The sequence below is a fragment of the Salmo trutta genome, chromosome 9 (genome assembly GCF_901001165.1).
Source record: "Salmo trutta chromosome 9, fSalTru1.1, whole genome shotgun sequence".
Taxonomy (NCBI): Eukaryota; Metazoa; Chordata; class Actinopteri; order Salmoniformes; family Salmonidae; genus Salmo; species Salmo trutta.
In genome coordinates, this window is record NC_042965.1 from 13152657 (window position 1) to 13179296 (window position 26640).

The 26640-nt window shown below is 45.0% G+C and overlaps 1 protein-coding gene across 1 annotated transcript; it reads left to right on the forward strand.

Moving 5' to 3' along the window:
* The first annotated feature begins 3017 nt into the window (after nt 1-3017).
* Nucleotides 3018-23099, forward strand: LOC115199927 (protein crumbs homolog 1). Its single transcript, XM_029762480.1, has 13 exons — nt 3018-3238; nt 10076-10768; nt 11002-11197; nt 11843-11982; nt 13348-13533; nt 13674-13787; nt 16258-17256; nt 17487-18046; nt 18209-18374; nt 18545-19406; nt 19523-19639; nt 19906-20032; nt 20304-23099. The coding sequence occupies exons 1-13, from the start codon at nt 3169-3171 to the stop codon at nt 20523-20525; spliced, it is 4452 nt and encodes a 1483-aa protein (XP_029618340.1). The 5' UTR covers nt 3018-3168; the 3' UTR covers nt 20526-23099.
* The last annotated feature ends 3541 nt before the right edge of the window (nt 23100-26640 follow it).

The window sequence follows — 26640 nt, forward strand, 5'->3', positions numbered from 1 at the left end:
GGAGATCTGCATCGCTGCTCAACTCATGGCTGGGTTTCCCTTTGTAATCCGTCATTCTCTGCAAGCCCTGCTACATATGATGAACGTCGGAGTCGATGTAATAGGATTCCACCTTCCTCCTAATTTGTCATTTTGCATGTTTGATGTATCGTCGTCGGTCGTAGCGGAGGGCTTTCTTGTATGCGTCCATGTCTGAGTCCCGTTCCTTGTAAGCTTTAGCTCTAGCTTTTAGCCCAGTGCGCATTTTGCCTGTAGTCCATGGTTTTTGGTTTGGATACGTTCGTATAGACACTGTGGGGATGATGTCGTCTATGCACTTACTGATGATGCCCATGACTGTCTTGGATAAATCCCGGAACATATCTCAGTCTGCATTTCAGTTGAAGGCATTCAGTTGAACAACTGACTAGGTATCCCCCTTTCCCTTAGTAGCAAAACTGTCTTATAGCTTCGCTTGTGCTTCATCTGACCACTTTCATATTGAGCGCGTCACTGGTACTTCCATGTGTGTGCGTGTGTGTGTGCATGCATGCACGTGTGCGCTTTAGGGAGGACAGTGCAGAGTGTGTGTGTTGGAGCAGGCAGATAAAGCTCCAGTCTGGGCCTTTATAAGAAGTCTCATAAATCCTGCGGGTCCCCCCCATCTCTAAGAAAGGTGGGCTGTGTCAGATTACATTTGGCCTGTGAAAGCCCAGCCCCAGAGAGGCCATCGCTCTGTCACTAAGGCTCACTCATGCATGCTTTGATTCCGTCTCAGTGGTAGCGGTAGAAAAGGTGTTAATAGATGCACATTCAGTATGCTGAGAAAGACTGCCATAAACCCCTATTATCTGCCAATGACAGAATTAGCATTAGCTGCTCCTCATCGCCCCACACCCCTGTAAACGACCCACCGTTCAACCCTGCTCGTTGTAGCTGCAAGCCAGCATCCAGACACAGGCCTACCTACCTGTAGATTCATTTTATTATAGTGCCAGTGCCACCCATGTGAAGGTCCAGCCTCTAGATAGAGAGGAAGCCGTCATTGGTTCACCACATTTCCATACAATGCTGCTGTAAATTGTGTGGTTCAATGGGCTTCCTGTCACAATGGTAATCGCAAAGGCACAGAGGGGATGTCATGGCATGTCATGTCACATGGCATGTGTGTGTTTTAATCATGGTCTAATGGTCATGTTTGTTTGCCCACGGACTACTTAGCTTAAAGGCTCTTAAAGCCTCTCCTAGACCACTGGCCCAGCATGGCCCGTATGGTATATCACTGTTAAGCTGGAAACTCCATAGTGGGCAGACAGATTTGTTGCGCTGTTAGCACTAATCTGGGTAGTATTTTTGTTTTGTGGCGTAGGATAACTACCCTTATCATCGCAATCCTCCATTCCTGGAGTGCCCCGGATTTGTTGTCATAGCTTTTCCATTGTACATCACTTCTCTGTGGTAGATATTGTTTCACAAGTTTATTTGGTCAGATTTTTGCAAGCTAAACACTAATAAGCTCCGGACTTATCAGTCGGATAATTAGCTTTTTATGTTGATCCATAACAACATGTTGACCCTATGTATGACCAATTTCCATAGACTTTGAATAATAACCTAATCAACTTCATATAATTCTTATGAACATGTTTCCCGGGATTTCACCAGTTCCAATAAAAATAACAGTCTTTTTACTCACACTAGTGAAGAAGATAACCTCATCAATCATGTCTGACCACAGACCGTTGATCACTTACAACAAACAGTAGTCTGTCTGGGGTTGTGCCTATGTCTGAGGACGACCCACCCACACACAGCTTTAAATCTGATCAGGGTCCTACAATAACATACATCCTCTTAGATAGATAAAGCATCGCCTTTATCGCTCTGAAGGTAGCTGAAGATTGAAAAACAAGTAACATGAGCAATGTAAAAGAAAATATTCAAACGCCTCAATTACCATAACAACTGTAAAGACACATCATTTTTCAAAGATCAAAATGGATGATCAGTGAAGTGATCTTGTAATTGTTTCCACTATAGGACATCCATTCTAACAGATCAAATATATATTCAAGTACTTTAATGATCTTCTCTTGTTTTCTTCATCTGCCTGTGCTCGCTATTGAGTTGGCCGAACATCTGACTAACTGCGGCAGCCTTTAGGTCCTTCTCTCTCTTTTGTCTTGGTGCTTAATGAAAATTGCAACTGTGATCCTGCCGAGCAGGAATGTTGAGAGGTGCTCAGCTCAGCACTGACCCTGTCTGTCACTCTGCCACTCTCAGGCTCACAGACTGCAGGTAGGGTTTGTGTGGCTGTGTGGGTGGATGGAGATAGACTTATCTCTGGCCTGAACAGATGCCAAGTGTTTAATTAAACTCTGTGTCATTCCAATCCCAGCATGCTGTGGTTAAGCCAGGCCCGGGCTCAGGACTCTTTTCTGGGGGGTGGAGGGCGGAGAGGTGACCCAGCTGCCACGGGGGGCTCCGCTGTCCCGCTTGGTGTTAGAGTGCTCCAGGATAAGCCCCCCCCACTCACAAAGGACCTGGCTAGCCATTGATGGACCCTGCGTATACTCATTAAACCTGGACTGGACCTCTCACCACCACTCCTGGGACTGTTGAGTGACATCAAGGTCTGGCTTAAAATGTTTATAAGAGAGAAAACTCAAATACATTTGAGAGAAAACTCTTGTTAAAGTGAGTTCAGTTTCATGGTCTATTTTTGACACATATCAGCATGTGCATTTGTTGTTGGTACCCACTGACATATAACTATTTAGATATTGTTTCAGAAAGTTAAATAAAATCAAGTAGGAGAGAGGAATGAAGAGAAAGATGAAAATCAACATTATTAAGTGAGAGGGATAGAGGAAGGAGGGATGTAGTAGAAAGAGAGGGCGCTGGAGAGACAGACAGTCCATGTCAGTGAATCCAAGCCATGTTTTCCTGGCCGCTCTCTGCATGGGAGATTACTCGGCCTTACTCCAGCCAGACAAACTCTGTCCCCAGAGAGCTCAGTACTGACTACTGACCAAGCATGGAGATCCTGCAGCACACTTCCAGCTAACTTCTATCAGAGCAGAGAGCTGATCGGCTGGACCAGTATGCTGGGAGGGGACCCTGTGGAGGAGTGACAGGCATTGGTTCTCAGGCTGGACGTTGTGTGACACAGTGGGTCCCATCACCGCCATGGAGTTTGGGAGGTTTCATTCAAAGTACCAAAAACCTTTGCTGCTCATCATGATGACGTTCAAACTGGGTAGGACTCACTGTCTAGGTGTATCAATGTAGGTTATAAAGGGAAAACAAAACCTGTGTGTGCACTTGTATGTGTGAGTATTAATGTGGAAAGTGGTAATGTGAAAATGTGTGTGTGTGCGTGCGTGTGTGTGTGCGTGCGCGAGCGTGTGCGCGCGCGTGTGTGTGTGTGTAGGGGAGATGTGGACAGAGCTGTAATAGGGCATTAGCAAGGTGGGAGGATGTTACAGGAGGACAAGTGGTAGTAGCCAGCTGGCAGACAGGTTGTTGTAGCTGGTGATAATCTGAACATCTCTGAGTGCAGTATCCCTTCAATAAGTTATTTATTATTTCATGATATGGCTGGTCCTATTTAGAAATTAGGTAGGCACCAATCAAACATTTGTTACATATCATACATAACAAAAACAATGGAAACGTATAATATGTCACTGTAATTGATCATCTATTACTATGTTAGACAATAATATTTTATTTTTATTTTTTATTTCACCTTTATTTAACCAGGTAGGCAAGTTGAGAACAAGTTCTCATTTACAATTGCGACCTGGCCAAGATAAAGCAAAGCAGTTTGACACATACAACAACACAGAGTTACACATGGAGTAAAACAAACATACAGTCAATAATATAGTAGAAAAAGAAAGTATATATACAAAGTGAGCAAATGAGGTGAGATAAGGGAGGTAAAAGCAAAAACGGCCATGGTGGCAAAGTAAATATAATATAGCAAGTAAAACACTGGAATGGTAGATTTGCAGTGGGAGAAAGTGCAAAGTAGAAATAGAAATAATGGGGTGCAAAGGAGCAAAATAAGTAAATAAATAAATACAGTATATAGTCTTGAGCACTTATCTTGAAGTCATTCATAGATCATAATGAACTATCATAGTGAGATAAATGGCTTGTGATATTATTCCCTGATAACCTATGAGAAGAGCAGTTAAGACTTGTAAAGAGAAGAAAACAGTGGGGAGTGTGGGGTGGGGTGTCGTGGGGTGTGGGATATTTTGAACCCCACCTAATGACGCGTTGACCCATTTTTCCCGCGGCCCTGTGGGAAGTGTCTGAACCTCGTTAAATTGGACAGACTGACAGGACGGGGTGGCTAGGGCGGGTCACATGCAGAGGCCATTGTTTCCCATCACCATGGTGACGGGCTAAGAGTCTGGCCGTACAACTTTTTGTCTTAACTTTGAACGGAGGGCCAAGTGTTCTGAGAACTGTGGAAACGAACACAGTACTTTTAGATTGCATGGCTGATGGAAAAAAACAACTGCAATATTGGACCAACCATTGTTGATAGAAAATCCTGGATATACTATACTATCGATATGGCTCCTTCAACGTTAAACCCACATGAAACACAGACATTTAGATCTCTGACTAACATCACAGGAGAACTATGACTAAACATGTCAGAATGTGCGCTTTTTAAAGCCAAATGAGTCACCACAGTTTAGCCTTTGAGTATGAATACAATTTTGGACAAAGCACAACACTGGCATGGTATGACTGACAGTCCCCTGTGGTGATTTCACATGAGTCATGACATGCCACCACAGGTCCATAATACCCCAAAGTGTGGTTCTCAACTGACATTTGACTTGGAGTATATGTAAAGATTATGTTTGGGTAACTTTAGTTTTGGTAACTGCTATGATAGGGCAGAGGAAACAAATAATCCTTATTTGGACAAACATCCAGCAGAACAACTATTAATCATCTCTTATCTACCTGCTTTCTTCCACACTGTTAGAGGGATGCTCTGACATACTGTTTCATGGCACAGGAGGCAGCAGTGACATCAGCGCAGTGGAATGTTTCAGGGATGAATGGTCTGGCTGCAGCAGGATAGACCAGTCAGAGACCCCCACTGTCTCAGCCAATCACCACACTGCTACCTAATCTGATATGGGGTTCAGGTAGTACCAGCTGTTAGCGTTCACAGTGCATTATAGTGGGTATACAGCACAGTGCATATAAACAGTGTAGGTAGATACCATGTCTGGACTGAAGTGTCTCTGGGTCTTGGAAATCACAATACTGTATAAATCCTATGTATTATGATGGTGTGGAGGATGAGAGTGTTTACATGCATCCATATGTAACACTAATATAAAGAGAACAGGAAACCTGGTCATTTACACCATGAGTTAAGGGAAGCTTGTGGGTTGATGGGTTGACAGTAGGAGGAAACTGATGAAACTGCAGGTTGAAACGGATGTTCCAGTGTATCTGGGGGTGTCAGGGCATTAGTGAAGAACAGATATGGTGTTTGGAACATACACTAGATATTATAGCAGGGGAAGAAGACTGTGGCTCACAACAAGTAGATTGTGACACACAGCAACCAATACTGTAGATCTATTGAGTGGAAATAAATGATCAGTGGTCACTAACTCTTGTCATGGAGAGCAACAGCCAGAGTGTGCTGGCTTCTGCCAATAATCAGACACCTGATTCAACGAATCTAGGTAATGATCAGTTGATTCATTGAATCGAGTGCTGAACTGGATCAAAAGCCTTCCCACCCTACAGCTCCTGAGCACTATGGGTGGTCACATTATATTAGGGAAACAGGTGTGAGGTGGAGGTGGAGGTATTAGGGGTGTGACAGGAGGGTTATATAGGTGTTAAAGGGCCGGGGGCATGGCAGTAATTGGTACAGTAGGTGCTACAGTGGATAGAGGGACAATGTGACCTTCCCTTTAAGATAAGCTGTGAGTGAGTCAAGTAAGGAAACAACATACAAGTAAACATATAATACAAATCCCTGCGAACACTCTTTGTTAAATACAGTATAAACTATACTAGTATATTGAATAACTCAGAAGCTATATATCTGTGCTCATTAAGTCGAGCTTTAGCAATCTAATCAAATCAGGATTTAAGACAACATACACATTCCATAAACGTAATAGGAACATGTATTCAAGTATGAAAGCATTCCACTGTTTTATCCCCCTCATATTCAAATATTTTAGCACTGTACGCTTATTATTTCTACTTATGACAAAAGGAATATTCCATAAAGGAAAGTGTTTGCTACTTCATCAACAACTATAGCAGAAAATCGAACCAGCGTCAAACAGTCTGTGATTATTAAACTACCTGATGCGGTGTGTATTAAGAAGACCCATGGGGTCAAGTCCAGGTTAGATTAGTAGTGTTCAGGGTATAAGGAACTTTCATTGATGAAGCCTCAGGTGACAATTGCTCACACAGTGAGTGTGTAATAAGTTTACTCCTAACCCCATCTGCTGTGTTCATTTTAAGTCCAGACTAGAGAGAGAGGGAAGTGTTTTTTAAAAACTTTTCATTAAGAAAGTGCTCTGTAAGTGCCTCAAAAGCAGAGACAAAGGGAGAGGTCTAAGGTATCTGGTGTACGAGCTCGTAGGAAATAGTTGGTCATCTCACTGGTAATACTTCACCAGGGTAATGGACTGGTAATACTTCACCAGGGTAATGGACTGGTAATACATTACCAGGGTAATAGACTGGTAATACTTCACCAGGGTAATAGACTGGTAATACTTCACCAGGGTAATGGACTGGTAATACTTCACCAGGGTAATGGACTGGTAATACTTCACCAAGGTAATAGACTGGTAATACTTCACAAGGGTAATAGACTGGTAATACTTCACCAGGGTAATGGACTGGTAATACTTCACCAGGGTAATAGACTGGTAATACTTCACCAGGGTAATAGACTGGTAATACTTCACCAGGGTAATGGACTGGTAATACTTCACCAGGGTAATGGACTGGTAATACTTCACCAGGGTAATAGACTGGTAATACTTCACCAGGGTAATAGACTGGTAATACTTCACCAGGGTAATAGACTGGTAATACTTCACCAGGGTAATGGACTGGTAATACATTACCAGGGTAATGGACTGCTAATACATTAGCAGGGTAATGGACTGGTAATACTTCACCAGGGTAATAGACTGGTAATACTTCACCAGGGTAATGGACTGGTAATAGATTACCAGGGTAATGGACTGGTAATACTTCACCAGGGTAATAGACTGGTAATACTTCACCAGGGTAATGGACTGGTAATACTTCACCAGGGTAATGGACTGGTAATAGATTACCAGGGTAATGGACTGGTAATACTTCACCAGGGTAATGGACTGGTAATAGATTACCAGGGTAATGGACTGGTAATACTTCACCAGGGTAATGGACTGGTAATACTTCACCAGGGTAATGGACTGGTAATACTTCACCAGGGTAATGGACTGGTAATACTTCACCAGGGTAATAGACTGCTAATACTTCACCAGGGTAATGGACTGGTAATACTTCACCAGGGTAATGGACTGGTAATACTTCACCAGGGTAATTGACTGGTAATACTTCACCTGGGTAATAGACTGCTAATACTTCACCAGGGTAATGGACTGGTAATACTTCACCAGGGTAATGGACTGGTAATACTTCACCAGGGTAATAGACTGGTAATACTTCACCAGGGTAATGGACTGGTAATACTTCACCAGGGTAATAGACTGGTAATACTTCACCAGGGTAATGGACTGGTAAAACTTCACCAGGGTAATAGACTGGTAAAACTTCACCAGGGTAATGGACTGGTAATACTTCACCAGGGTAATGGACTGGTAATACTTCACAAGGGTAATAGACTGGTAATACTTCACCAGGGTAATGGACTGGTAATACTTCACCAGGGTAATAGACTGGTAATACTTCACCAGGGTAATAGACTGGTAATACTTCACCAGGGTAATGGACTGGTAATACTTCACCAGGGTAATGGACTGGTAATACTTCACCAGGGTAATAGACTGGTAATACTTCACCAGGGTAATAGACTGGTAATACTTCACCAGGGTAATAGACTGGTAATACTTCACCAGGGTAATGGACTGGTAATACATTACCAGGGTAATGGACTGCTAATACATTAGCAGGGTAATGGACTGGTAATACTTCACCAGGGTAATAGACTGGTAATACTTCACCAGGGTAATGGACTGGTAATAGATTACCAGGGTAATGGACTGGTAATACTTCACCAGGGTAATAGACTGGTAATACTTCACCAGGGTAATGGACTGGTAATACTTCACCAGGGTAATGGACTGGTAATAGATTACCAGGGTAATGGACTGGTAATACTTCACCAGGGTAATGGACTGGTAATAGATTACCAGGGTAATGGACTGGTAATACTTCACCAGGGTAATGGACTGGTAATACTTCACCAGGGTAATAGACTGGTAATACTTCACCAGGGTAATGGACTGGTAATACTTCACCAGGGTAATAGACTGCTAATACTTCACCAGGGTAATGGACTGGTAATACTTCACCAGGGTAATGGACTGGTAATACTTCACCAGGGTAATTGACTGGTAATACTTCACCTGGGTAATAGACTGCTAATACTTCACCAGGGTAATGGACTGGTAATACTTCACCAGGGTAATGGACTGGTAATACTTCACCAGGGTAATAGACTGGTAATACTTCACCAGGGTAATGGACTGGTAATACTTCACCAGGGTAATAGACTGGTAATACTTCACCAGGGTAATGGACTGGTAAAACTTCACCAGGGTAATAGACTGGTAAAACTTCACCAGGGTAATGGACTGGTAATACTTCACCAGGGTAATAGACTGGTAATAGTTCACCAGAGTAATAGACTGGTAATACATTACCAGGGTAATGGACTGGTAATACTTCACCAGGGTAATAGACTGGTAATACTTCACCAGAGTAATAGACTGGTAATACATTACCAGGGTAATGGACTGGTAATACTTCACCAGGGTAATAGACTGGTAAAACTTCACCAGGGTAATGGACTGGTAATACTTCACCAGGGTAATAGACTGGTAATACTTCACCAGGGTAATAGACTGGTAATACTTCACCAGGGTAATAGACTGGTAATACTTCACCAGGGTAATAGACTGGTAATACTTCACCAGGGTAATAGACTGGTAATACTTCACCAGGGTAATAGACTGGTAATACTTCACCAGGGTAATAGACTGGTAATACTTCACCAGGGTAATGGACTGGTAATACTTCACCAGGGTAATGGACTGGTAATACTTCACCAGAGTAATAGACTGGTAATACTTCACCAGGGTAATGGACTGGTAATACTTCACCAGAGTAATAGACTGGTAAAACTTCACCAGGGTAATGGACTGGTAATACTTCACCAGGATAATAGACTGGTAATACTTCACCAGGGTAATAGACTGGTAATACTTCACCAGAGTAATAGACTGGTAATACTTCACCAGGGTAATGGACTGGTAATACTTCACCAGGGTATTGGACTGGTAATACTTCACCAGGGTAATAGACTGGTAATACTTCACCAAGGTAATAGACTGGTAATAATTCACCAGGGTAATAGACTGGTAATACTTCACCAGAGTAATAGACTGGTAAAACTTCACCAGGGTAATGGACTGGTAATACTTCACCAGGGTAATGGACTGGTAAAACTTCACCAGGGTAATAGACTGGTAATACTTCACCAGAGTAATAGACTGGTAAAACTTCACCAGGGTAATGGACTGGTAATACTTCACCAGGGTAATGGACTGGTAATACTTCACCAGGGTAATAGACTGGTAATACTTCACCAGGGTAATGGACTGGTAATACTTCACCAGAGTAATAGACTGGTAAAACTTCCCCAGGGTAATGGACTGTTAATACTTCACCAGCAATTATCTCACCACAGTTTCATGAAGTTAAAGTTGGAGATTGCTTACATAGTTTGAGCCTTCTCATTCATGATAAATACTGAGTTTATTTTCTTTCTTGCTTACAGGTATACTGTGCACAGCAGCAGCAGACAAGTGTCTGTCGTCCCCGTGTCAGAATGGTGGTACATGTCTCGAACAAATGGGCAACTACACGTGTCTCTGCCCCAGATGGCCAGTCCACTATATGGGCAAGGACTGTAGAGAGCTGTATGACCCCTGTGTCCACGATGCGCCGTGCGCCAACTGTACCATCACACTGGGCACAGGGGTCTACACCTGCCACTGCCCCGACGACTTCGCAGGGACCAACTGCACACTTAACATCAACATCAAGTGTGAGAGCAACCCATGTAAGGGTGTCAGGTCCCATTGTGTGGACAGGGTGGACGGCTACACATGCCACTGTCCTCCTGGCTATGGAGGAGATCACTGCCAGGCGAGGGACTGCTCTGAGGAGCCGTGCCACAACGGTGCCACCTGTGTTGACACATGGGATGGGTACCAGTGCCAGTGCGTCCCGGGCTTCCAGGGGAGGGACTGTGAGGAGAACATGGATGACTGTAAGTCACTCCCCTGTCAGAACGGAGCCATCTGTAAAGACGACGTCAACGGATACCAGTGCTTTTGTGTGCCTGGTTTCCAAGGCTACCACTGCGACCTGGACATTAACGAGTGTGTGTCGCGGCCGTGCAAGAACAATGGGACCTGTGTCAATGAGGTGGACCGCTATGAGTGCAACTGTCTGCTAGGGTTCAAAGGTGAGACAGTTTCTCTGTTCGGGTCAGTGCAACGTATCCTGCTGTCTTTAGAGTGTGAGGGAATTACCCTCTCTCTTTAACTCAGTGTCTTTAGTTCAAAGTTCACTACTTTGCCAACCTCATTTAGAAACGACAAAGTTTTAATGCACCGTGTTCAATGTTTCTCTCTAAGCTCTGTAGATGTTCTCATAGTGAAACCCATCATATGAAGTGGTGTCTGTGTTGTGTGGCAGGGGTGAACTGTGAAGTGGAGATCGATGAGTGTGAGGAGCAGCCCTGCCAGCATGGAGCCACCTGCCACGACCGTGTGGGCCTGTACACCTGTGAGTGTGTGTCCGGGTACGAGGGCCGTGACTGTGAGCTGGACATTGATGAGTGTGCCAGCGGTCCGTGTCTCAACGAGGGCAACTGTACAGACCTGGTGAACAGGTAAGGTGTCTCCAACTCTCTCTCCTCTCATTGGCTGAATCAGCTGCTTAACCCCAATGTGTCGGTGAGCAGTATGTCAGCCGAGGGATTCCTTCCCGACAGTAAAGTTTAATAGGGTGAGGATAAGGATTACACCACCTATTCGGATGGTAATTAATCATGAGGTTGGGAAGTGGGGAAAACCTGATAGAGAGCTTCATCAGATCTGGGTGGTGTATCTTGTTAATACAGAGATACGTTGGATTGAACCAATTACATTTGTTAATCAAAAAATACCACATAGGTGGTCTAGTGGTCTCGTGGTCTAAGCTTCTTTGAATCCGGCCCACTGCTAGTTCACCACCCTCTCTCCTCTATCTTTCCTCTCTACCTCTGTCCTATCCAATAAAACAAAAACGTCAAAAGAGTGGGACTGCCCCACAACAACAACAAAAAATGTGTGAAGGTGGAATTCCACTTTCCTTAAGAAAAAATGCCTGTAGATCAGAAATGATTTGATGTTAGAAATCTCACAGTTAAGACTGTTTAACGTTTCTACTGGTAGCACTGCGGTCCCAGTGCGTTTTCATGCTTCAAAGATGTCCCAGTCTCACTGAAATAAGCAGGATATAAGGAGCCTCTCTAAGTCTCCTCCTCCTCACTCAGCTATGAGTGTGACTGCAACGGGACAGGCTTCACAGGAGAGCAATGTGAGGTGGACATCCCAGAGTGTGCTTCGGACCCTTGCCAGAATGGAGCCACCTGCCTAGAGGGGGTCAACCAATACGACTGTCTCTGCTGGACAGGTACACACACGCACGCACACACACACACACACACACACACACACACACACACACACACACACATACACACACACACACACACACACACACACACACACACACACACACACACACACACACACACACACACACACACACACACACACACACACACACACACACACTTCTCACCAAATGAGGGAGTAACAGTCAGCTGTCTGTCATATCTGCCAAGCCTTCTCTGCACCACAGGAAGTATTACACATGCAGCAGAGGAGGCTGGTGGGAGGAGCTATAGGAGGACGGGCTTACTGTAAAGACTGGAATGGAATTAATTAAGTGATGTCAAACACAACAAACAAAATATAGAAACCCCATGTTTGACCCTGTTCCATTCATTCCATTTCAGCCATTACAATGAGCCCGTATTCCTATAGCTCATCCCACCAGCCTCCTCTGACACGCAGTGATTGTTGTACAAGAATATTTGATCTGCTGTCTGACATAAAAACAGAGAGAGAGTGGGAACATCCTAGGTGTCAGGAATATGTTGAAAAGAAAAGCTGCAGGCGCTTCCATGTAGCCTTTTACAGGCAGGCAAAACCCTTTTCTTGGTAAGACTTGGTTCGTGGAGTTTCCCAGATGTAAATCACAGAGATAAAGGGTCAAAGGTATGATACAAGACTGTGGTTTAGAGGCAAAGAAGGGGGAGTGGTATGAGACATAGCGAGAGACCTATTGAGAGACCTGTATAAGTGTAGTACTAACCGTGGTGTTACACCACCATGCCATCTAGTGTATGACTGGTGCAGCTGCAGGGCCATGAGCAATAGGAAAACAAAGATGATCCTCAACACAGAGGATGGAGAGCACATAATATACACTACCGTTCCAAAAATTTGGGTCACTTAAAAATTCCTTGTTTTTGAAAGAAAAACACATTTTTTGTCCATTAAAATAACATCAAATTGATCAGAAATACAGTGTCGACATTGTTAATGTTGTAAATGACTATTATAGCTGGAAACGGCAGATTTTTTTATGGAATATCTACATAGGTGTGCCGCGTACAGAGGCCCATTATCAGCAACCATCACGTTGTGTGAGCTAATCCAAGTTTATCATTTTAAAAGGCTCATTTATCATTAGAAAACCCTTTTATAATTATGTTAGCACAGCTGAAAACTGTTGTCCTGATTAAAGAAGCAATAAAACTGGCCTTCTTTAGACTAGCTGAGTATCTGGAGCATCAGCATTTGTGGGTTCGATTACAGGCTCAAAATGGCTAGAAACAAATAACTTTTTTTCCCCCTGTTATAATAATGGTGTGTGTGTTGCAGCTTATGAAGGGAAGAACTGTTTAAAATAATGGTGTGCGTGTTGCAGGTTATGAAGGGAAGAACTGTCAGGTGGATATTGATGAGTGTGAGCTGCAGCCCTGTGAGAATGGAGGAGAGTGTTTTCAGCGCTCAGAGCTGCTGCACTACGGGGTGCTGTCTGGACTGGATGACAGGGAGTTCAACTATGAGGAAGCAGCTGGGTTCCTCTGCCACTGCCAGCCTGGGTTTGCTGGTAAGGCAAAACACTGACCTCCCACCCCCCTTTAAGTATAGGATCTGATTGAATAGGAATCCTCTGAAATTGCAGTCGATGTTAATTTGACCTGAGGGTAAGTAATTGAGTAAGTACGTAATGTGTCCTGTCTCTTGCAGGTGAGATCTGTGAAGAGAATATAGACGAGTGTGAGTCTGCTCCATGTCAGAACGGAGGTAGCTGTGAGGACCTGGTCAACTCATACCAGTGTGACTGTCCACCTGGGTTCACAGGTAAGACTGTCTGTCTATTTCACTGTGTAATATAACACAGCTCTTTATGTGCAAAGAACCCTGACTTTCTCTTAATATACTGTATATCAGAAGATACAATAGAGAGAAGATATAAATCCCATGCAGTGATATACAGTATATCTCTTTGGATTCACTTGCCTAGCAGTGAGCAAAACAATAATGGGTTAATCCTGCCCCTGCTGATCATTCCTGCTTGTACTGGTCTGCTTGGACATTAGACATCAGTCAAAACAGAGATAAGGAAAAGCAAAGGAAAAGTAAAGGTGGGCTGGAAAACCACCCATGAATAACTCTCAATAACAGATATATTAACGCTGAATAACAGAGTTATTATCTACGAATAACAACTGAAGATGAAACAGAGTATATCTCCAGTTCTTTGGGTGAGCCTCCGTTTACAGCAGCTTTGACGGAGAGGGTAGGTGTCCGTACGGAGGGGCATGGCAGTAGAAGAACAACAAAGACCATAAAACCTGGTGCCATATGTTGGTAGTCCTGGCTGGGTATTTAACAGGGGTCTTTCCTCTAGTTTACCAGGGGGAGAGAGAGATTACCACAAAGCTTCTTAAGCCCTATGAACCACTAATTAATAAAAGCAAGCTTGAAAGACCCTCTCATCACAAAAACAAAACCTGTTATCAATTAAAACATAATGTATTGCGATACTCCTAGTCCTAGGCTATTTGCACAGTAAGCAGACTTCCGTATACTGTAACCAGGCACCCGTCAAAATAGAGGGGAATAACACATAGGTGCACAACATGATCATATGACTACATGTTCTCTGTGAGTTCTCTTCGCACGTACAGATAGAGTACCCCCCCCCCCCCCCATTTCAACCTATGTCATACTGAGGTTAGTCCAGTATAGTCCAGCTCAGTACAGCCCCTCTGCTCAGAAGCCCATCTCCTGTGATTAGAATGTCGTCTGCCACTACCCGGCATCCATAACATCGATCAGGAGTGACTGCAGCCCAACATTCCTGTTGTCAGCAGTGACAGGAGCCAGCTGGGTGGTAGGCTTAGAGCCCTGGCTGGGCCTGGCTGCCGAGGGGAGGCTGTATGCAGGCATGAGGGAGGGAGTAGGGAGGGCTGGGCTCGAGTAATCACTTCTGCCTGCCTGGTACAAGTGTACGGACTGTGTGTACGTGTGTGTGTGCATGTGTGAGAGAGAGGGTGCAGAAGTTTGATCTCATCTGTGGGACCTGTTTGGCTATATGTGTGTGTTTACGGCTCTGGGAGAATGAGGGGGCTACTGCTACTTCTGTTACTAGCTGTATGGTGTGAGCCATTGGGACTGACAGGTAACACTTAAAACTTACTGTGGAGAGAAGGGCTGCTAGGACAGGCTGTGTGTTTATGTGTGGGAGGTAGAGGGCTGGAGGAGGGCAGAAGGAGATGCTCTTGTTTTTAACTTGTGGAGAGAGGAGTTTTAGAGGATTTTGCTGATGTGTAAACTTTCATTGTTTACTAAGCGTATTGTAGTCCCATTGATTTACTATATACCGTGAATGATCTAGCAACATACTTCAAAACATTTGTTTTTTAATACAATTTGACTGTGACACAGAGAGAAGTAGTAACTGGGCTCACATCCGTACCGATATTTTAACTTTCATCCGTCATTTCCTCATTAGTAAAATGCATAGTCTAGTCAAGTGCTTCCTGGAGAGCCGCATGCTTGCCAATATACTTCCATATCTGATTAACTCATTTGGTTTGGTTAGACAGACTCTGATGAACTTATTGGTTTGGTTAGACAGACTCTGATGAACTTATTGGTTTGGTTAGGGAGACTCTGATGAACTTATTGGTTTGGTTAGACAGACTCTGATGAACTTATAGGTTTGGTTAGGGAGACTGATGAACTTATTGGTTTGGTTAGGGAGACTCTGATGAACTTATTGGTTTGGTTAGGGAGACTCTGATGAACTTATTGGTTTGGTTAGGGAGACTGATGAACTTATTGGTTTGGTTAGGAAGACTGATGAACTTATTGGTTTGGTTAGGGAGACTGATGAACTTATTGGTTTGGTTAGGGAGACTGATGAACTTATTGGTTTGGTTAGGGAGACTGATGAACTTATTGGTTTGGTTAGGGAGACTGATGAACTTATTGGTTTGGTTAGGGAGACTCTGATGAACTTATTGGTTTGGTTAGGGAGACTGATGAACTTATTGGTTTGGTTAGGAAGACTGATGAACTTATTGGTTTGGTTAGGGAGACTGATGAACTTATTGGTTTGGTTAGGGAGACTGATGAACTTATTGGTTTGGTTAGGGAGACTGATGAACTTATCGGTTTGGTTAGGGAGATCCATAGGCTCCTGTTGAATCTCACTGTGTGGCTGCGGGACAGTTCTGTGTGGCAGAGAAAGACATAACCATAGCCCTAAGCCAGATACATGTCAAACATGAAAAACTAATGGTGTGTTATGTTGTCATTCCAGGTGTGCACTGCGAGGTAGACATTGACGAGTGTGAGAGCGAGCCCTGTCAGAACGGCGGGTCCTGCAAGGACGCCGCCAACTCCTACACCTGCAACTGTGTGAAGGCGGGTCCAGGGGAGGAGCCATGGGGTGGCCATAACTGTGACGTCCGTCTGATTGGCTGCAGGGAACACCTGTGTGAGAACGGAGCCACATGTGTGCCCATCCTAAGCCAAGAACAGCACGGTGGGGAAGATGGGGATGAACAAGAGCATGGCCACGCCTGCCTCTGTCCCCCTGGCTTCACTGGGAAGCACTGCAGCATTCCCACCACCTTCTCCTTCAACACAGAGGGGTATGTCCTCATCCAGCTCCCTCCTACAGCTAACAAGACCAGTAGAGGGATTGACCCCCAGCACCACCAACACCACTATGGGATCCACGTTCAGCTGCGCTTCAGGACCACCCTGCCTGAAATGCTGCTGTTCTACAGAGGGGCTGAGCACTACTTTGTGTCCCTGGAGATTGTGGGGGGCCATATCCATGCTAGAGCTGGATTAGGGAAGGAGCTACAGGCCACCTATCATCTCCCTGTCAATGACGGAGACTGGCATGAGGCCAAAGTGACCATGGATGAGAAGCTGGTGCTGATGGTGAAAGGACCAGGCTGTGACAATGACGGGGGATGCACAGTGGAGGACGAAGGACACAACCAATTGATCTTCTTCCAACCTGGATCATTCCCCCAGGTCTATGTGGGTGGGGCCCCCCAGAAGTATCTGGACAACACAGAGAGTAGGAAGGGTTTCATTGGCTGCATGGAGGATCTACAGGTTGACCACCAGCTGCTACTGCCTCAGGATATCTCTCCAGAGCACGTCCAAGACATGGAGCTGGGCTGCAACAAGACCGACTGGTGTCATCCTGACCCCTGCCATCATCGTGGGCATTGTATTGACCTGTGGACTAGCTTCAGCTGTGAGTGTGATCGATCCTATCACGGCTCCCTGTGTGAAGAAGGTAAGAACTGTTATACCTTTTAAAACATGACTTTACTTCCCATTTTACACGTTTTCAAATATTGCTTTTCAAATTATGTCAACTGCAGACACCAGGCGCTGACAATGTATTGTCATTTAAAGGGGGTTACATGTGTCTCCTCAACTTACAGCCAATTCCCTTCAACTACACAGGTTTGTACAGGTTTTGTTGTTCACACTGAAAGTATTGCTTTTTGTTGCGTGCCTCAGAATACCCCTCATGGACATTCAGTAATGAAGACACTGTGAGCTATGCTGCCTTCAACATCAACCAAACGGACGGGGAGAACTTCAACATCTCCTTCTTCCTGCGCTCTCTGAAGCCTAGCGGCCTGCTCCTCCAGCTGCGGAGAGGGAGGAGGGCCTACCTCACCCTGTACCTGCGGGAGGGAACCCTGGTCTTCAACAGCCCCCCCACCACCCTGTTCTCTAACGGTACCTACATCACCAGGGGACAGAGGGAGCTGGTCACTGTGGTGGTACGCCAGGGTCAGGTCGGGTTCAGTCAGGGTGGGACACAGTTATCCCTGGGGGGGGTGAGGATGGAGCGGGGGGACGTGGTGTACATGGGGGGTCTGCCACCAGGGGAGTCCACTGCCCCCTGGGGAGGTCACTTCAAAGGCTGCTTACAGGACATCACTCTGGACCACATGCACCTGTACCTTAACCTCCCAGAGGAGGAGTGTCACACCCACAAAGCGTTCCAGTGCTACTTCCCCAAAAAAGCTGAGAACGTGTTGGATGGCTGTGTCAGTGATGAGGCATGCAAGGTAACGTCAATAACACCTTTACACTAGAGATGTTTTGCTGTAACTGTAGACCTATGAATGGTTTAAGGAAACTGGTACAAGAGCTGTCTAGATTTCCCAGGTTAGGGTCCTGGCAAAGACTTCACTCTTTGTAACAGACACTAATATATATGTCCTCCTCAGGCTGGTCCCTGTAAGAATGGAGGAACATGCACAGTCACCTGGAATGACTTTGAGTGCACCTGTCCCATGAACTTCTCTGGCAGGCGATGTGATACACGCGTGTGGTGTGTCAGCGACCCCTGTGTCGTGGGCAGCCAGTGTGTGGATCTAGTTGACGGTTACGAGTGTGAGTGGAGTTTTTGGATCGTATACATTATCTCTCTCCCTTTCTCTCTACTACGGTATCTTTCTCGGCACAGACACACACACACAAAAAAAATAGCAAACACCTTACCAAAAGGTGTGTCACTGTATTCAATATTGAGTTGCCTTATTAATATACTGCTGTTCCACCAGGCCTCACTAACGCCACCTTTGAGAGCAACGCTCTGCAGTTCACCGCTAATGGCTCGCTGGTTGCCATGGTGACCAGTGTCTCCATGGATATACGTACTCGGGAGGAGAACGGCGTGCTGCTGCGGGCCACTAACGGAGCAGAGGTTTTCTGTCTGGGTCTGCTCAACTCCTCCCTGCTGGTCAAACTACTGAGCGGCAACAGCCTGGAGCTACAGGCCTTCACCAGTGACCTGCCCATCTCAGACGGGACCTGGCACCACCTCCACCTGGCCATGACAGACCCCCTGCAGCCTGTGTCCCGCTGGCGCCTCACTGTGGACGGGCGCAGGGCTGGCAGCACCATGGGCACAGCCGGGCACCTCAACTTCCTCAACAACACCACCGTGTGGCTGGCAGAGAACTACACAGGCTGTCTGGGAGAGGTGAGGGTGGGAGGAGTCTACCTACCTCTGTTGGACGACCAAGATGCCCCCCAGGCAGTCCGGTTTATCAGACAGGGGGGGCAGGAGAACAAGATGGGCTGTGTTGGTGCTGATGTGTGTCAGTCCCAGCCCTGCCTCAACCAGGGCACCTGCCAGGACCTCTGGAATCTGTTCAACTGCAGCTGTGCCCCGGGCTTGGAGGGAGAGTTCTGCCAGAGGGACACAGACGAGTGTGCCTCAGGCCCCTGTGCCCACGGCACCTGCACAGACCTGCTGGCAAACTACCAGTGTGAGTGTCACAAAGGATGGGGGGGCAGGGACTGTGAGGAGGAGGTGGATGACTGCCTGGAGCACAGCTGTTTGAACGGGGGTTCCTGTCTAGACGGGACGGGCACCTACCAGTGTGTCTGCCCCCCTGGATACACCGGTCGCCGCTGCCAGTGAGTACCACAAACAATGACCAGGGCATGTTCTTGTTCAAAAATCACTGTGTGTGTGTGTTTACGTATTCAGTATGTATAGACGTTGTAATGACTGTATTTTGTGTATCCTACAGATGGAGATTCCCTCCACAGCAGTGTGATGAAGAGACGCAGTGTGACAACGGTGGGGTCTGCATGGATGGGATCTGGGGTACCAACTGCACCTGCAAACCTGGCTACACTGGAGACTGGTGAGATCACTAACCTATCCAATTTTCCATAGAAAATACATGGGCCGCGTTCCCGGAGACTAACATTTTATTGGACTAAGAAGGACTAAAAAGCATGCTAAATGGACTAGGCTTAACCTGTGTCCGGTAGCCCGGCCCTATAAGTCTACAGTTTAAAAGCTGAGCATGTCAGTGGGACTGTAAAAGGATCCTATTGTATGTACAGAGAGCTGTCGTCCTGCTGGGGTGCCAGCGTTGTTTTGACCCCCCCTGGTGTTCTCTCCCAGGTGTGAGGCAGAGATAGATGAGTGTGAGTCCAGACCCTGTCTCAACGGTGCTACCTGCCTGGACCGACTCAGCAGCTTCCAGTGTGTGTGTGTGCCGGGCTTCAGCGGCACACAGTGTGAAAGCAATGTAAGTCACCCTATATCTCCGCTGATCACACTCAGTAACTGACAGTCTGCTCATAACGACATACTGTCTGCACATTTGTTACAGTAGACTATGTAGTGATAATGTAAGATGAGTATCAAAAGCTTATACACAGACCAGATTGGATCAAAGAGGCTGATGTATTAAAACACGTTAAGCTGCAGTTCGTCTAATCTGAGTAATAAGGTACAAATAAGTAATAACAAGGTAATAATAAATAATAGTTAAATGTCCTGCTCTCGCCCCTCTGTAGAGACAGGAGCAGAGGCAGCGCATGCCCTGGCTGGTGGTGGCCATCCCTCTGGCCAGCCTGTGTGTGCTGCTGGCTGTGGTGGCCCTGGTGTTCATGGTGCTGACCGCGCGCAAGAAGCGCCAGTCGGAGGGCACCTACAGCCCCAGCGCCCAGGAGGTGGCAGGGGCACGGCTGGAGATGGGCAGCGTACTCAAGGTGCCCCCCGAGGAGAGGCTCATATGAGCCCCACACACAACAGCAACACACACTACCTTCACTCGGCTACAGGTCGGACACCTAGCCTCCCTGGCTCAGACACATAACCAGACACAGGCGAGGACTGGTCAGACTCACTAAGAGGTGTCCAGGGTGTGAAAGGTCACCAGCGGTGTGGACATATGCCCTGACAGTGGTGCCACCGCCACACTGCTGCTGCTGGGTCATGGGGTTGGGGGTGATTAAACCCGGAACTAATCTCTTTATAGAAAGAGGTGACGTGGTCTGTCTGAGCCACAGAGAAGGGCAGGATAGAGGATGAAAGAGCTCTCGTCTCCCCAAGACTTGAGCACTGCTGTCGGGTTGAGTCTAATCAGCTAGTCCCCTCCCTGGAGTGATGAACCATACTGGACTCCAGTGTCTCTCTATACAATAGCTACCAGTGTACATTCTGTACCCCACATTGATTATGTGTGAGTTCATTCTAATGACCATTTTGATGGTAAAACCTTGTATTTTTCTCTGGATGTGCAGTTAACAGTTCACAGGCAACGCACTATACCAATAATGTTCTTTCCGACTCCGTGTAAATACTGTAATTGTCTTATTTCTGAATCTATGATACGTGTTTTTTGTTCATGTCATTATCTTGTGCAAATGTATGAAGGGCTCCTAAAACTTGAACTCATAGAAAGTGGATTGAGACCACTTTAATGCTATCAGCCATCTCAAACTCTGATGCCACAGTATTCAGACAGGATACATTTACCCAAACCTACACTGTCTGTCTCTCCGACACTGTCTGTCTCTTAATCTATCCTCACCAGAGCCACTACTTAACCAGCCAAGTGATCAATGGACATTTTCACTGTCCACTGAAGGTGCTGAAGCTAGATATTGTGCTCTAGTTCTTCTCTGTAACTATGGATGATGTACCACATGCATATACTGTAACTAAGCTGAATGAAAGTAACATCTAATTAGCTTGAAATGAAGTTTATGCAACCCCATACTAAAGGCAAGTCATTGAAAGATAATTATCTGTCATGAATTGACTTCCACATTACTTTATGAATGAGTTTGTATGTGCCTTCCTTACAGAATGGATGGAATGCTGACAAACCCAACATTTGACTCTTGTACATTCTACATTGGATATGGTATCTATCTATATGTTGATTTTTTGTATGGTCCTATCTACAATATAGTTGACTGGATGGAACTATGTATTGTCTCAGAGAAAAACTCACTGTGATTATTGTGTTGATGTCTGTGTGGAATGCTGTAGAGCAGTATGACAGACCGACAAATAGACAGAGCAGGTTTCTGTTTGAGCTCTGTCGGTCCTCCCCCTCCTTTCCTGCAGGGCTAGGTGATACAGTACGATCCAGGAAGACATGTACTGACTATACACTGATGTTAGCTCTGTCGGTCCTCCCCCTCCTTTCCTGCAGGGCTAGGTGATACAGTACGATCCAGGAAGACATGTACTGACTATACACTGATGTTAGCTCTGTCGGTCCTCCCTCTCCCTTTCCTGCAGGGCTAGGTGATACAGTACAATCCAGGAAGACATGTACTGACTATACACTGATGTTAGCTCTGTCGGTCCTCCCTCTCCCTTTCCTGCAGGGCTAGGTGATACAGTACGATCCAGGAAGACATGTACTGACTATACACTGATGTTAGCTCTGTCGGTCCTCCCTCTCCCTTTCCTGCAGGGCTAGGTGATACAGTACGATCCAGGAAGACATGTACTGACTATACACTGATGTTAGCTCTGTCGGTCCTCCCTCTCCCATTCCTGCAGGGCTAGGTGATACAGTACGATCCAGGAAGACATGTACTGACTATACACTGATGTTAGCTCTGCTCCAGTGTTGGATTATACAGAGTACATTACAGGGTTGGGATCAATTACAGTCAATTCACAAAGTGAACATTGCCAAGTGAATTGTCAATTGAAAACTGAATTGACCCCATTGACCCTGGTACATTCTGGATTTGCATCTACAACAGGGGCTAGATTGGACTGATCTGTATTTTAGTTCTGAATAGTATGTTAGGCGCTTACACTGGACGCACCTCTACTCAAGCAGTACCAACTACAGTGTAAAGAACAGTAAGGTATGCTGGGTAGGCTACACTGGTATGTATATGGAGTATTCTGTGATTATTCTGGAAAATGTGATTGGGTTGTGATTGGGTAGCAACACTGTAACATGATGCAATTGTAAATAATGTGATTTATTCAAAACTCTAAAGTTTCTATTGGATGTCAACAGTTAAACTGATGCAAAAGAAAATGATAATTAAATGAATGACTGGACTTACTGTGCATGGTTTTGTTTGTAACTAGATAAAATGCGGTAAGAATTGTATCTGACAAATGATAACAAGTCAACACAGTTACCCTATAAGTGTTTGACTATCTGTTTGTTCAATAGAATTTGCAATTCAGTGTCTTTCACAATGCTTCTGAAGGGATCTCCTCCCACAGTGCTGTAGGAGCGTTCTGTCTGCGTATCACCAGGGAGGGAAGGAGTTTATGTTTGCAACACCCGCATATAATTGAAAAATAAACTGAATAGAAATACAGTATCTCACCAGACGATTTCTGTTTCTTCTCATAACATAACACACCTACGGGCTGGAAATGGTCCCCTTATATTAGACATGAAAGAGAAATGCTCTCTCTCTCTCTCTCATCCTGTAAGAATCCTGTATGATTCCAGTTATGTTATTAGCTCACGGATCCAAAGGAATGTGAACTGGCCTGTGATATCGAAACAGAGGGACCCATCCGGTCCAAGATGAGAATTCAAAATGAAATCTTCTCTGCTGAGATAATATGAGAACAACTGAGGGAAGGACACTGGAATGATTTAACTCATCCTTCTGGAGTAGAAAAAAACCAAAGCTCTTTCTATCCCTCCCCAGGAGTGGGGCTGACACAGAGGGTCACAGTCAGGATAAGGGCCAGACATAGAGGGGAACCCTGAACAATACAAGCACTTCAACACCAAGAGAGAGAAACCCACAGGAGGGAGTGTTGAGCTAAGAAGAGATATTTGGGAAGAACTAGTTTTGCTGCATATATAGCACAGGAGGCTGCTGAGGGGAGGACGGCTGGAACAGAAACCATGTGTTTGATGTGTTCGATACCACTCCACTCCAGCTATTACCACGAGGCCGTCCTCCCCAATTAATGTGCCACCAACCTCCTGTGATATGCCGTATTGCAGTTTGCTAGAAAAAATACACAAAGAGAGTCGCACACTGTATATACAAGCTCCCAGTAATTTATTTGGTAAACCACCAGCGTTTCGGCATCACTGTGGCACCCTGAAGAAAACACAGTGACGCCGAAACGCTGTTGGTTTACCCAACACTGGGAGCTTGTATATACAGTGTGCAACTCTATTTATTTCTAAAGAATACAGTTTACTCGCCATTAGTCAACACCTCTACCAAGTTTTGGGGGGTGTGCTTCAGCCCATGCTTTTTATTAGAGTAAATAGTGTTGCTGACAAAGGTGCTTAGGTTACGATGATGTGATAAAGTGGGAATATTTATGGTGGCTGAATATCATTCAGCCTTAATATAATTCAGTTTATAGATAATCCTTTAACTTCACAGTCTTTTCTCTCTTCCTCTTTCTCTCACTCTCTCACTCTGCACCCCCATCCCTCCTTCCTCACTCCCTGGCCTCTTTGAAGATTAAATGGTGAATTCCTTTGTGTCTTTGTCAGACTCCCACCCTCAGAGCAGTGCAGTGGTGGTCAGTGCTTCTCTCCCTAATGAACAGAACTAGAGAGGGATGGAACACTGTCTGGCTTCCTCCCTGATCCACAGTGTGGGGGTCGGAGGAGGCAGGAATGCTGGGCTGGAATCTACACACACACGCACGAACACACACACACACACACACACACTCGGCAGGTCTAATCCCGTATACCCCTCCCAACAATAAAACAGGGTAGAAAATATACTTACCTAGATATGATGTGATCTACTGTACAATATAAAACATATTTACTTTACTTTATCTTAACATAACCTCTTGTGAACAGACAAGCTATGTAAACAAAAATGGTACAGTATACAGTCGAAGTCGGAAGTTTACATACACCTTAGCCAAATACAATTAAACTCAGTTTTTTACAATTCCTGACATTTAATCCTAGTAAAGAATTCCCTGTCTTAGGTCAGTTAGGATCACCACTTTAATTTAAGAATGTGAAATGTCAAAATAATAGTAGAGAGAATGATTTATTTCAGCTTTTATTAGTTTCATCACATTCCCAGTGGGTCAGAAGTTTACATACACTCAATAAGTACTTGGTAGCATTGCCTTTAAATAGTTTAACTTGAGTTAAACGTTTTGGGTAGCCTTCCACAAGCTTCCCACAATAAGTTGCGTGAATTTTGGCCCATTCCTCCTGACAGAGCTGGTGGTACTGGTTTGTAGGCCTCCTTGCTTGCACATGCTTTTTCAGTTCTGCCCACACATTTTCTGAGGTCAGGGCTTTGTGATGGATACTCCAATAGCTTGACTTTGTTGCCCTTAAGCCATTTTCCCACAACTTTGGAAGTATGCTTGGGGTCATTGTCGATTTGGAAGACCCATTAGCGACCAAGCTTTAACTTCCTGACTAATGTCTTGAGATGTTGCTTCAATATATCCACATAATTTCCCTCCTAATGATGCCATCTATTTTGGGAAGTGCACCAGTCCCTCCTGCAGCAAAGCACCCCCACAACATGATGCTGCCACCCTCGTGCTTCACGGTTGGGATGGGGTTCTTCGGCTTGCAAACCTCCCCCTTTTTCCTCCAAACATAACGATGGTCAGTATGGCCAAACAGTTATATTATTGTTTCATCAGACCAGAGGACATTTCTCCAAAAAGTACAATCTTTGTCCCCATGTGCAGTTGCAACCGCAGTCTGGCTTTTTTGTGGCGGTTTTGGAGCAGTGGTTTCTTCCTTGCTGAGCCGCCTTTCAGGTTATGTCGATATAGGACTCGTTTTACTTTGGATATAGACACTTTTGTACCTGTTTCCTCCAGCATCTTCACAAGGTCCTTTGCTGTTGTTCTGGGATTGATTTGCACTTTTCGCACCAAATCACGTTCATCTCTAGGAGACAGAACGCGTCTCCTTCCTGAGCTGTGTGACGGCGGCGTGATCCCATGGTATTTATACTTGCGTACTATTGTTTGTCCAGATGAACGTGGTACCTTCAGGCATTTGGAAATTGCTCCCAAAGATGAACCAGACTTGTAGAGGTCTACAATTTATTTTCTGAGGTCTTGTCTGATTTATTTTGATGCTCCCATGATGTCAAGCAAAGAGGCACTGAGTTTGAAGGTAGGCCTTGAAATACATCCACAGGTCCACCTCCAATTGACTCAAATGATGTCAATTAGCCTATCAGAAGCTTCTAAAGCCATGGCATAATTTTCTGGAATTTTCCATGCTGTTTAAAGGCACAGCCAACTTAGTGTATGTAAACTTCTGACCCACTGGAATTATGATACAGTGAATTATAAGTGAAATAATCTTTCTTTAAACAGTTGTTGGAAAAATTACTTGTGTCATGCACAAAGTAGATGTCCTAACCGACTTGTCAAAACTATAGTTTGTTAACAAGAAATTTGTGGAGTGGTTGAAAAACGAGTTTTAATGACTCCAACATAAGTGTATGTAAACTTCCAACTTCAACTGTATATGTCATGATACAAAGGGATGCGTGAGATCAGCAATGCAAGTTACAGTGCTGGGGTTTTTGTCACTGGTTATTTGGACAAATCACGATTTTGCAGGTGTTAGCATCTTTTGAATTTTGGTTGGGGAGGGGACATTTGACCCATAGACTTGCCTGTAACTTGCAAAGAGAGACCTTTGTTCTGATTCTGATCCTCATTCCATCTTTTGTCTCATGTATGGACACAGAACTTAGCATCTGACTAATGACGCAAGATTTTAGTTCTGGGTTAACCGATTTTCACGTTAACCTTTTTCGTATCGAATACCTTACAATAGATATACCAGAACATCTTCACAGAGTCCAAAACAATTTCTACACAATGTTTTTAGCTTAGTGAAGCCTGATGAAAACAATTTACAGTGAACTCTAC

What these genes read in the sequence shown, in the direction of transcription:
- LOC115199927 (XM_029762480.1), top strand. Translation starts at nt 3,169, where the DNA reads ATGGAGTTTGGGAGGTTTCATTCAAAGTACCAAAAACCTTTGCTGCTC. An exon ending in CTGTCCACCTGGGTTCACAG is followed by an intron (nt 13,788 to 16,257) that starts GTAAGACTGTCT and finishes TTGTCATTCCAG; the next exon opens with GTGTGCACTGCGAGGTAGAC. An exon ending in GCACACAGTGTGAAAGCAAT is followed by an intron (nt 20,033 to 20,303) that starts GTAAGTCACCCT and finishes GCCCCTCTGTAG; the next exon opens with AGACAGGAGCAGAGGCAGCG.